At 41.2% G+C, this 13,770-nt stretch overlaps 1 protein-coding gene across 1 annotated transcript; it reads right to left on the bottom strand.

Moving 5' to 3' along the window:
- Positions 1–25: 25 nt before the first annotated feature.
- bace1 (beta-secretase 1) lies at positions 26–13,256 on the bottom strand. Its single transcript, XM_031744088.2, has 9 exons — positions 12,931–13,256; positions 6,417–6,505; positions 6,104–6,320; positions 4,990–5,127; positions 4,336–4,470; positions 4,124–4,225; positions 3,864–4,013; positions 1,679–1,850; positions 26–1,552 (listed from the first exon to the last, which is right to left on the bottom strand). Exons 1-9 carry the CDS (start codon positions 13,240–13,242, stop codon positions 1,314–1,316), a joined length of 1,554 nt encoding a protein of 517 aa, XP_031599948.1. The 5' UTR covers positions 13,243–13,256; the 3' UTR covers positions 26–1,313.
- Between the last annotated feature and the right edge of the window lie 514 nt (positions 13,257–13,770).

Raw genomic sequence — 13,770 nt, 5'->3', positions numbered from 1 at the left:
AGACAACACATTTTCCAGTTACAATTAGTATTTTATTGGTTCAACAGTGCTGCCAGCGCCTGGCAGATAAATAAACAGTTCTGAGTTGACCTATTTACACCTTGTTCAGAGACAATACAAACGGTCTCTTATAGACATACATAGTGTTCTTTAGTGTATAACATACATTGGGCTGGTATCTTCGTCCAAGCATACATGTATGGTCCCCCTTGAAAGATGTGGTGAGTGATTCAGTTTGTGTTTGTGGAAAAAAGCCCTATAAAGTCTTGGTTTGTTTGCTTGTCATGTGTTCTTGTTACATGTGGAAATCATCATCAGCAGTCATATGCAGGGGTATAAGCTCTGTGTGTTTTGTGTGTGTGTCAGCGCAAACACATGATCTGGAATGCACAACCTTTATGTACAATAGATAAATTGAAGCCATCAATATAATAACAAAAAGTGACATCTGCTGTGTTCAGTAGTCTCAGTTTCACACGAAGCAAAACCGATTTTTATACTTTAAATATAACATCTGATATTTCATCAAATTAGCCACTTTATGCATACTTGTTTTGCATTGCAGGATTCATTTGCTGGCATATGTAATTTCACTGGCGCTAGTATCATGTTTCCATTTTTGTTAAACCTCTCAGTACACTTCTCACTTACAGTACAGCTGCGCACATCTACAGGCATGCTCACGTGTATCAGACCGGTCTCATTCACTCATAAGCCACAAACAGAACATCTATAGACACACACACACACACACACACACACACACACACACACACACACACACACACACACACACACACACACACACACAGTGAGCAGTTCATACGTTCATATGTTTACATTATCTCCATCCAGTATTCATATCTGGCGTGTCAGTTTCTTCATTAAAAGTGTTTTAATGTTTCTAAATGCTCTTTCCTCAAGTTCCAAATGTTAAGAGACAAATCTTTCCAAATTACAAAACAAATCCATCGTTGTGATTTATTTATATACTATTTATAATCAGATTATAATCATTATTTTTTCATTTCACATTTTCCTGCATCTGCTCTCTATAGCCATGCTGATCTGCATAGGTAGCTCAAACAGGCAAAGTTGATGCTGATGAAAACGGCTTTTTCGTAACGGCTTTAGTTATCTTGCAAAACACTTGAGGGCGGCAAGGCTGTCACCAGTTTCTTTAGTTAACGTTAGCTGAAAAATCTTTTCGAAGCTCCTGTTTTAACAGCACCGACATTTTAAAACATTTTTTAACCACAGTCCACGTTTATCCTGGCTTTCAAGCACAGGTCTTTATATGACCTCCACGTCTTTCACTTTAGGAGCGATATGTCGTCAGCAAAGTCCCCGTGTGGGTGCAGGCAGCGGGCGAAGCGCCACTGGCACACCATGAGACACAACGGCAGCATGAAGAGAGCGCAGATGCCCGCCATGATGTAGGCGATGGTCATAAGGGTGGACTCGTCCGTCTGGGGGATGTTGTAGCCACAGTCCTCCAGGTCGACCCCGTGGAACGGACCCTCCACGGATGCTGTGCGGAACTCATCGTGCACTAAAAAAACCAAAAACACAGGATTGTATGTAGTCAAGAAACAGAACAATAGTACCAACATTTCTTCTTCCTCCGTCTCTTTTCTCCCATTTTTTCTCTGTCATCCCTCCATCCCCTGCTCCTCACCATGGCAGGTGCTAACAGCAAATCCGATGCGTTTCTTCTCGCGGTCAAACACCACGTAGAAGCCTTCCATGATGACGGCGCCCATCACTGTGCCGGTGCTGGACTGGGACACAGCAAACTTGTAGCAGTCCTCCTGGGCAGAGGCCACGTCTTCCACTGGACGCAAGTATTGCTGCACGCAAAAGAAAAAAAAAAGAAAGAAAGAAGAGGGAAAAGGCAAAAAGTAGAGTTAGACACCCAGCATCAGGCACGCACAGCCCTTGTGTGATCGCCATTACTTCATTCTTAAAATACACCCTCATGTGAGATTTGCAAATCATTGCATGTTGTTGTTATTTACTCTTTACAAAACATCTCAGCTATTTTGTAACAGCGTTTGAGGACAAGGTAAAGAAATCAAACCTGGATTATTGTTAGGCGGTCGATAGGCAACATGACGAAGTAATACATCATCCATAATTCAAAATGTGTGGATATAAATTAGATGTCATTGTCATGAAATTAAAACAATGCTATGCTTTTATAAGATGTTAGAGGTGCATAAATATTAAAAATATTGGCAACACCCAGCGCTACCCCTCAGCCTCCCACCGATGGTACCAATTACATTCTTGAGTTATCGGATTCAAAAAACATCTTAGTATGTGATATAGACAAAAGCCTTCAGGGGCCTAAGATGTACCTGTATGTCAAGCCTGGTTGCTCAACTCCTGCATGTGTAGGAGGAATTCACAGGCAAAGAGACAGAGTTTGTGCATTATGGTCAGATATTGCAATGTCAAAGTGCTAGATGAAGCTAAACGAGAGATAGCAGCGATGTCTCCAGAAATCATGACAATGGTATAAAATGTAGAAAGCATTTTTTTCCTAATATATAAACCACATCAATCTGCAGAAAGAAATGTCCGTGTAGAAAATAGTTCCCAAATCAAAGCTGCTCACAGCTGCTCACAACAAGGTTTGTGTTTTGAGTAACTTGGTTACTTTTTTTGTAAAGACTAGAGAGCTCACTAAAATGCCCATATCACCCTAATTTCTTATTGCACAGTTTTATTCTTGGAGCCTGTTAGAGTAGCTTTGTATGATTCATAGTGGGAAATAATCCTTATTTATTTGTACCGGGCCTTACTGAAGCACCCTCAGCTCATCCTCTGCTTGAAACAAGCAGTTTTAACTTTATTTAAGTCAACTTCCTCTTCAGTAGCTGCCCCTGGGAAACACAAAAGCTGATTTTTTTGGCTCATAGAGTTTGACTGTACATACACTAACCTCACTAACCGGACTTGTTTAATATGATCATCCTGGATATAACGCCACACTAGAATGGTAGCAGATATTGTTTGCTGATCAGTACTGAGCTATGACCTAGAAACAATGATGTAATTGCAAAGCTGTCCACTAGAGAGCGATCCTATGTTTTCATATTTAAAGGATCTTATTCAGAACAAATAAAAATCAGATTACAGTGGTGGATTTTTCCAGCTCAAGTGTTCCTGTATATGCAGTTGTTATAGCAAAGTCATTCACTGTGTTATTCCTGCTACAGACAGTCAAACAGAGGGACACAAAGTAAAATAAATAAGCTTTTCATTTTGCTGACAGCATCAAGGTCACAACCCACTCACATATTTATTGCAGTGAACTTTTCTTTGAAATCTCAAATTCTATTAATCTTGTCACCATCAAGGTCTGTCTGAGCAGCTTTCAATTTATAAAAAAAACAACAAAAAAAGAAAGTTGAATGACTTTTTACACCTTTAGAAAATATATTCAAAGGACATTCAAACGTGCTTTTCTTTTGTCACGGTTTCTAGTTGTGCTTTCATTCCATGAGGACTGGAACGGCATATGTTGGTGCGTTTGCTCTGACCACAGTTTTTGTACTGTGCAAAGTCCAAATGGAAGTTAAACTTTCCACTTACTGATGAATACACAGTGTCGAGACCTCATACAGTGTGTGGCATGCTAACTACATTCTTGCATAACTGCGTCTTGCACCAATGATGAAAATGAATAACATTTTTAAATGTAATCTTCTTATCAAAAGATCTTACAAAATAACATTTAATTTCACATCACCTGGACAGAATTCAAGGTTCAGCGATACTGCTTTATGTCTCAGACCTTTCTAAAACTCCAGCTTCAAAAATTATACTCAGATCCAGAGCGAGACTGCTGTAACTACCTGCGGCAGGATGGAGATTCTGAAGGACTGGTTACGGACTTCGCTCATCAGGTAGAGGGAGATGACTGGGAAGATGTGCCAGGGCGTGGTGCCAGCCTGCCAGCACACCAGCTGCTCCCCGAGCCAGAACCCAGAGGGAAACTGCTCGGTCTGAAAAATCAGGGTCGGAAGGACATTAGTTGGTTCTCATAATCCCTTCAGTACAAACCAGACGACCAGGGCGGTGTATAAACATGATGGTACAGCATATCAGTACTGACCGAGGAGGCAGCTTCAATAGCTTTGACTGCAGCCTGGAATACTTTTCTAGGCAGTCGAAGGTTGGTCGTTCCACTGTCCACAATGCTCTTATCGTAGTTGTACTGTAGAAGACAGTGACACAGTCAGACATGTTTCAAATTTCTTACACATCCTTCATTAGTCTGTTTGTGGTTTTTTTAGCTTTGGTAGGAATCTACCTATCGAGCCTCACCTCTTTACAGTCCATGTTCAGGTCCTGTCCGTTTACCTCAATACGTACGATGATAACCTCATAGTACCACTCCCTGCGGATGGGTGTGTACCAAAGCTCTCCCACATAGAGCGATGGATCCACACCTCCAATGATCTTAAAGAAAGACGAATAATAGAGTCCAATCCGGCCTAACACATGTGCACTAGTACCTACTCAACTCTGCTCGCCTTGACTCGGTTTTTAGGGTTGTCCATTTATGCCCTGTCCAATCTGAGTCCATCTAAAATGTGATGTAAGCAGACTGCATGTCACCAATTGGCTAGTCATTGGCGTTACTCGATGAGCCATGAGAGCGCCTTCTTCACGAAAATAAACCATCATTTTTGAAACCCGGCAACGAGGGCAATGGTTAAATAAAAAACACCACATGGTACCCGAATCTGACAAACAGCCTTACACCGAGAAGCAGGTATACCATCGCCTCAACGTCCCCCATTGTTGTGTTGTGTTTGTGTCGGATACAAATGACGTCACGGGAGTTTCGGGGGCGTTGCTATAACGACCCCATGTACATTAGGTGGTGCTCAATTGTAATGGAAAACGACCGAAGCCAAGAATAGTCGAGTCGAGTCGAGTAGGTACGAGTAGAAAAGAGCTATAAGTGTTTCTCACCATGCTTCCGCCAACTGTAGCGCTGCCCAGGGAGTAGTTTTGTGTGAAGCCCGCACCACATAGCTGGAGAGAGAAGAGGTTGGGGACAGAAGTCTGGCGAACCAGTGAGTCAAAGAAAGGCTCCAATTTCTCATCAGGCTGGAGGAAAACACAGAGAAATAAATCCAGAATAGGACCGGGAATCAGACCATAGCTACAGATTCAATACTGTCATGATATAAATGGTATAGCCATACAGCGATGATTATATAGGATAATCATCTACCATACATGACATCATCTGTGTTCACTGTTTTCTGATTTTAATAATGTTCAGTACTGTAATTTTTTAGGTAAATGTTTCAATAAAAATATCAATATTTGGCACCTCTGTGTAAATAATGTTTGAGAGGATGCAATGAAATATATTGCCGTGTCAATATTTTGTCCTGTCCCAACCTGTTTTCAGTTTCTTAAATATCCTCCTCCTGACACATCAGCAGATCTGCTGTCTAATCACATATTACTTATTACATATTGTGGCTGAAAACATGAACAAGTGAACCTAATTCAGACCACTCTTACAGCCCCAAATAATTACATATTCAAAACCCCAAAACACCTTACTGTCACGAATAAAATATACTTACCTTTTATTGTATCATAAAGTGGGCATTTATGCCATATGTAACAAAACGACACTGATCTTTGACATCTCAGTAACAAAATCGAATCACAGGTTTAGGTTTAAATAGAATGAACCAAATTTTTTTCATCACCAGTTCAATAGTTTCTTGATCTTTTACTAGATTAGTAACATCGCTTACCCACATCTGATGCTGTGCCGCTTGACAGTTTGGTCACACGCTGTCACTATTTTCCACAAGAGCTAAATATAGATGTATGATGTGATAATAAAATCTATTTTGCATGTCCTCACATTCATTTGTTCCTCTTTATAATTTCATTACATGTCACTTTTAAGTAAGTATATTAGCAGTCAAGACATAATCTAACTTCTAGCCCTAACTTTAATCTGTTAGGTTGCTTTGGATAATGGCATTTGTAAGTGTCTTGTAAAGTTTGAATTGAGATTTTCTTTTCTCATATTTTAGAAAGACAGAGTGATTCTTACCCGGGCTATATCAGCATAGGCAAGCCCCAGGATCCCCTCCCAGTTAGATCCATTGATAAAGAAGCGATCCGACTGTGTGATTGCAGCAATATTGGCGCGCAGCGTGGCGTTGGGTCCATGCGGGACTGAGACTAGGTCGGTGCCCAGCTCTCCTTCCCAGCGCCCCTGTGTGTAGGGAACGTACACACTCCTGCCCAGGTCACGGTACGAGGTGGAGCTGTTAATGAACAAGGGGCAGGATTCGTTTTACTCTCCTCCAGCCTTCATAAAATGTTTCCGAACAACTTCTATATCTGACTGAGTCTCTACTCACAGCGATCGATGGTAGTATCTGCGTAGGAAAGGATGAGCAGCCGCCCCAACTGCAAAGTTACTGCTTCCAGTATCCACCAGGATATTCAACTGAATGCAGGAAAGTAGAGAGAGGGATTTATTAAGCACATACCACAAGCTTGTAAAACAATATTACATTTGCTGTGTACAATAGATAACAATGATACTTTTATAGATAGTTTAAGGTCTTACAGGCTGTTTTTGGCAAGTAATTAGCCTCATCTCTAACTGACTTTCATTTTTCACCTCAGGATTTCACTGTACACATCACTCTATTGTTGTAGTGTCCTGTGATGCTTCCTCTTGACCTGAACGTCCTTCTCTGTCCCCTCTCTGTCTCCACTCCAACCCTCCCCTCCTCTCAGGTTGCCCATTCTACTCCCCGTCTCCTCCTCTTCTGTCGGCATCTCTAATGCAAGTATCATATTTTGCATAGTCGGTCAAAACAGTTAGTAAAAGTATGAATGGAGCACCGCGGCAGACAGTGAGGAGAAGAGAAATAAGCCACGTCTGCCTCATATTAATTATGTAAAATACTACACATGATCATTTACAACTATGCATGACTGCGTTTCACAGCACCATTTCTGACTGCATTTTATTGTTAAATGAGAAATTCAGAGAAAGGCCGAGACTTCAGCTGAGAGCAGAGACAGAGTGGCACAGAGAAACCCAAACAGATGAACACACAGGCAGACACTGAACCAACAGCAAGCTGTTCAATAATGGATTGGCTCTTTAAATATCCAGAGAAGTGCTGGAGTCTCAAGGGCCAGCACTGAAAGCCCAGAATAAATCCTGACTGTCTATCTTACCAACACACACACACACACACACACACACACACACACACACACACACACACACACACACACACACACAGACAGACATACATATGTTCATCACTGACATCCACCTGTACTTTCTCCAGAAACACGGTCAGCCATATTTCTGTACGCACTCTGTCCTCCTTTCTTGGACAGAAATTTGCTGACTACACTTTATAGGTCTGCATCTTTCACACGCGCATCCTGAGTCACTGTGTGCGGGGCTACACACACAAGGATCCCAAATACTGAAAGCCACTGCATCCTGACACACTGAGACCTCATGCCTCTCCCTGCACTCTCTCTATCTGTCTTCCTGTCCTCTCTGGCAGAGTGCCTGTCTGTTCCATCCATTATACACCCTTCCCCCTTCACTGTGGAGGAGAAATCATTTAGCAGTTACGAGAACAGAATGCAACCTACATTCTGTTTTTGAAAGTTACTGTAAATGGATCAGGGTCATTTCCACAACATTACTTCTAATAAATAAATGCAAAGTGTCTCCTTCGTGTCTCTGTATGTGCTCATTAAAATTCAAGACCATTTGGCCAACGCTGACCAAATGATTCATGTAGTGCTTTGAGTTATAGTGCCAGTCTTAACCTCTAACACATACAAACTGGTACATCCAAAGGTTTATATACTCTATAGTTTACTTCTTGAAGTTGGCTCTGAGGATCTCCAGGGGTGTGTGACTGACAGTCAAAACAAAACAAATAAACTTGCTATGAATAATTTTTGTTTTGATAACTACCAAAATGCAGTTAAAAATGCATTTTGTACGCATAATTCCCATACACATTATTATTGGCCCAGTAGCAATTCTGACATGATTGTCACCAGGGATGTCACCAGAACACATACTTGTGGTACCTTTCCATACCAAAATTCTGAGAACTTTTTTCAGTACCACAGGTACCGTACCCAGCATTTGTAATGAATAGGACAAAAAGTTTTGCTACTTGGATAATTGATACTGAATACAGTGGAACTCCGACTTACGAATACCCCATTTAACGAAAAATTCAAGTTACGAAGGCACTTAATGGCAATATTTCTGCCTGTGTTACGGCAAAATGCCCGCATAACGAAATCCACTGGCTCTGATTGGCTGAGCCCAGAATGCCTACAATGCCCACAATGCCTTCCGAATCATGTGACAACCCTTTGGCTTTCGTACTTGCGCTTCGCTGTTACACTTGAACGACGTATTGTTGTTGCAGTTAGCAATTAGCCTATAGCCTATCGTTCACTCAAAAGGCGCGATGGGTGCTTCGACTTACAAAAGACCCTCGGGAATGAATTAATTTCGTAAGTCACGGTTCCACTGTACTACAATCAGATTAGATACTCATTTTCAACAGTACCATCTCCCTCTCCTCTAGCTGACAAACAACTGCAGCTCTGCAGACCAGCACAATGCCCCTCCTCTCACTAGCAGCTGAACGTGTGAACAGCAGCACAACAAACTTTGATGAAGCACCTTAAAGATTATCACCCGTGTTTTTATGAGGAATTTCAAGAGATCAGTAAAGCTTGTGTTTCATTAATACTGAAGTATTGAACAGTTATCATAAATGTTAACCTGACTGGTGCACATTAGCCATTTAATTATTAGCCACATTACCTACATTAGTTGTCCAATAACAAGGTTATTATAGTGAACTAAAACTAAACTAATTAAAACTAGACCTGGAAACCCATTTCAGTTAACTAAAATAAAAATAAAAAAGCAAAAAGAAATTTAACTGAAATAATTTTGTGAACTTGGAAAACTAATAAAAATAAAAATATAGAGGCAGTATCTTAAGTTTTCGTATTTGTTAGTTATTGTTAGTAAAAATGTTATTACAACTTCCCTGATCAGTCATTGATGCATGAGACTCTGGATGTCTAAAAGACTGAGAAACAACTGCCTTCAAAAGGTTGTGCATTTCTATTGTATATTGTATATTCTATATTATGAGACCTATACTGATTTTCCTAAATCTTGCATCCGCCATATGCCCTCCATATTTTAATCATTTTAAAAGATTAAAACTAACACAGAATCAAATAAAAACTAACCTGAAATAAGACAAACCTCTTTGAAAACTAACTGAAAGTAAACAGAATTAAAAACAATGAGTAAAAATGAAATAAAAATAAAATGTAATTAGTAAATAGAAAATTATAATGATAAAACTCAGCCCTGAAGGTAGGCAGCAAATGTTTTGCCCATCTGTAATACTGTTAAAAAACGGTGTTAATATTACAGGATAACAGCTATTTGTGTTTAAAAGTCTTATGTTTCAAGTCCCTGACTGAAGTTGAGAAAAGTCCACTAGCTGCCACAAATATCAGCAATGAAAATATGGTACCAAGTCACCAGAAGGAAATTAACAGGGAATTTTTTCCCTTTGTGGCATCCAAAATGATTACACATATATAGTCATTTCCTAGGTATCGGAAACAAGTTCGAAATTCAGTTAGCATGACAGATAGTTAAGCTGAACCATCTGAACTCGACCATCTTTGTGGTGCTTTGATGGCTTTTGGAAGACACACATATGCCTTGTTATCAAAAAGTTTAACTTTTGGTAAGTGAAAGTAATTAAGGATTTTCCTGGTGCTTGAATCATCAAATCATGTATTAAATGTTGCAGAAATGTGTGGCACTTTGTTCTGTGTATAACCTTGGAAACAGACAATATCAGATTAATTTGCAGAACTTAGATAGCCTTAACAGTGCTAGCAGCACTAGCATTGGTTTCTTCCATGCTAGCATCCACTGCTTGGGCTGTATATTGCAATTTGTACAGTTTATTGGTGCAGCTTGCTAGGATTTGCTGATAAATTTAGCACTTTGGAAAATCGGATGTCAATACTCCTCCTGGGTTCCAGAAAACAGGAGTTATTTTTGGTTCTTAGCAAGGTAGAGTCATTCAGGTATCACCAGCAAAGCCAAACAATTTTCGTTTTTTTGTGCTTAAAAAAACTACTGCAGCACGTTCATGGATTCTGGTCAGTGTTCTGTGTATGCCTTATTTAACGAGTCATAAATGCACAACAGTGGCTGTACAGATTAAAATTCAAAGTTTTAGCACTGTTTACATTTAGTCCCACCATCTTAACTCATGGTGTGTGGTGCTGCTGTGATTTCCAAGTGAAAAATCTGAGTTGAGGGGATGTTCCACAAAACATTTGCGACTGGGAACTCAAAATCTCTGACTTCCAACCTGTTCAGGATTGCAGCATTAATGATATGTTACTAATGTAACTAAATATGATCTGTGCAGATGTTTCCAAAGAGCTGAAGTTGTGTTTCAGGATAACACAGTTGTTTCTGTTCAGGATGTAGTTTGTACTTTCCCATCGGACTCATCCATTTGTGCAATAAAAATAATGTTCATATCCAAGCTGCAGACTCCGCCATGATCGTTTGCCAGAAAGTGATTAACTGTATCTAAAAATGACTGTTGGTATTTGACCGTTTATAGATGACTTATTGGCTCATAATCTGTTAAACATATGTCAAACATATCTCTCGTGAATGATGTCTCAATATTCCAAGTATCAACAAGGATTTTCCCACATTTTAATCAAAGTGTGATGACAGTTTTTAGGTTGTTTCCAAATGTTCCCAGACCTGTATATAAAAGATTAAAGCAGCTATTATGAAGTCGCCCACTGAGGCTTCATAACAAGACTTCTCTGCGTGTTTTTCAGTGTTGCAATCCCAGTGTTTTTAAACCAGAAGTGAAGAGAAAGTGGCGAAAATGACTGTGAAGCTGAAGACACCACACATCCCTGACATATTTGATCATTTTTCTTTCTAACTGTGATAATGACAATAATTTTACAAAATTAACTTAATATTTTACTCATTAAGACATTAAACTAGTGACTGAGTCCATAAACTCATCAGTGTTTTTTTGATGTGGCAGAACAAGAGAGACAAGAATCCCCACAGACTTCTGCACAGCTGGATGTCCAGTTTGCAACCAGACGAGTCGCCCCCTGGTGACCTTTAAAAAGATTGCATGTTTAAGGTAAGTCTTCCCCGGGTTCACTTTTCAGACTCGGAGCTACGTCCACACCACACAGATGAAAAAATCTTTGAGAATTAGAAGCTTTATAAACAAAACCTTTATCTATCTTAAAAATTCCCAAAGTTAGTTAAAACACATGTTTATTTCACACCACAGAAAAATAAAGGCAAGAGAAAGAAAAATGGTGGCTACAGTTTTGACGAGCTTTCAACAAAATTGGATTTTGCCCTTAAGTGAATTCATATTGATTATCCTCAGGTCAGGGGCCATCGAGCTGGTAGTTACCAGGGTGACAGTGATTTTTTGGCATGATCAGGCTCAAAAGTAAAAAGACACCCTTTTGACTCATAAAGAATTTATGATAGATAACAAACTAGAAGACTGGCTTTTTAGTTAAAGTTATTTATATTACAGAAATGAAAGTAAATAAAAGCGTTCCTGTGGGTGGTTACCTCACTGAGCATTTAACACCTCTAAATTTTGGATGCTCTTTCTTACTTCCACAGCTACATATCAAAGGTCACTGTTTTGGTTTCTTTCTTTTTTTTAGAAGGTTATGTCTGCAGCACAAAGATTCAGAAAATGCCAACAAACAGTCTCTGACGCGTTCCTCAAATTACAATCGATATATTTTTTTTGAAGACAGATTTCCTGCACGGCTGCCTATATTTCACTTAACGTCAGACTTTGGCTTCCTGCGCTGAAAGATTAGAATAACAATCACTCTAGCCACCAACACAGAGTGTTGTCTGTCAGTGCTGACTGGCCTCTGCTGCCGGGGACTGATCTGCAGCAGACAGATCTCCGTCTCACCCGCTGTCTCTCTCACCGACACAGGAAGAATCAGTGGCAAAGTGACACCTCTGCTTAGCACCTTCGGCCTTCCATCTCCCTCACCATCTCATTGCTTTTGTTTCCTGAAAGCTGCCTGTCTGACTCCCACGTCCTCCCTCTGTCACACACACACACACACACACACACACACACACACACACACACTTGGTTCTCCTTCCTCTTCTTCCACTCTCAAACTCCCACTTTCTTCTCTTTGACCCTTGTCCCTCTGTTTATGTTCTTCTGTCCCCGTCACCCCACTCCATCTTTCTCTTTTTCCTCCTTCTCTTTTAGCAGATCCTCTCATTCCATCTCTCCCTCCGTGCTCGCCCTTTGTGTGCCAGCCTGTACACCGCAGCTGCACCCAGCTGGCAGTCCTCACTCTGCAGAATTAATGGTTCCATTATCTGCCCGTATCATTCAGTCCTTTCTCACACTTTCACAGGGATTCACACACGTACACTCTCACAAACACTACATATATATGAGCATATATGCTGACACACTGATGCAACACTAAGGTAACTGTGTAATACAGATAATATCACAGGGTATGTCTTGCACCAATTGATAACCCTGGATCCAATGAGAAGTTCAAGCTGGTGTCGAGCCTGATAGGTCTGAGTACTCTTAAAGAAGGATGTTTTAAGGATAAGATATTGATTTTTTGGGTGTGCCTGGCGTTAATTACATTGATTTTCTTACAGTGGGTGTGTGTACATTGGTCAAAAAAAGTGATGAGGAACACACTGAGGAGTCAGGGGACATCAAATCAATTACTCTTTGTGAATGAAACCTCTACCTTTTGCGGAGGAGAACCCACGGCCATCTCCACGTAGTATCCCTGGCCAGACTTCCCACGCAGGTTATCAATCATGTCCACGAAGCTGATACCGCCCGCCGCCGCTCCTCTCCGCCTGCGCGCAGGGCTCCTGCTCGCGGAGGCGGCAGGTGGCAGCGGCGGTGGTTGTTCGCCGCGAGCACCTTGCCGCAGTGGCACGCGGATGGCTAGAGACAGGCCCGAGGAGTTGGGGGCGGATTGACCGCTGCTGAGCAGACATAAAGTCGTCCATATAAATATACCCGTTAACCGGTGAGGTTGTAACGTGTCCATGGTGAAACCGGGTAAAAGTTTTGATTTCGGCGTGTTCAAGTCTGACTTTACGACACTCGCTTCAGTTTGACATCCAGTCCGCAGCAACCCAGGGGGAGAGCTCAGGTGGTGAGGATGCTAAGATGACGGCTAAAACCATGATGGCAGTTAAACCACAAACACGAAGAGACGAGGTCACTCTGCGTTCACTCCTGTTTTCTTCATGTTAAATGACACATCGAGGAGGGGAAACCCAACAATGTCACACTACAACAACTAGCATAAGTAATAAATCAAATAGCATAAAATAAGAAATAATAATAAATCGCCCTCACAGCTGATCCAGGCAATCCTCGGTGTCACCGACAATATGAGGCGACGCGTAAATTACAGTCTGTGCCTCCGTGAGCCAACAAACTGCAGGCCTGCGTAGTTCCGTCCGCGCATCTTCGTGTCAAACGACATTCACCGCTGACAGGCAGGGCGGCCGGCAGGCTACCATAATCCGCATCCTTCCCCCTGCCCGACGCGTTCTCTCTGTTCTCCGCC

This window comes from Oreochromis aureus, linkage group 14 (genome assembly GCF_013358895.1).
Source record: "Oreochromis aureus strain Israel breed Guangdong linkage group 14, ZZ_aureus, whole genome shotgun sequence".
Classification (NCBI taxonomy): Eukaryota; Metazoa; Chordata; class Actinopteri; order Cichliformes; family Cichlidae; genus Oreochromis; species Oreochromis aureus.
The sequence above is the reverse complement of the archived record's forward strand: the minus strand, read 5'-3'. Positions and strand labels throughout refer to the sequence as shown.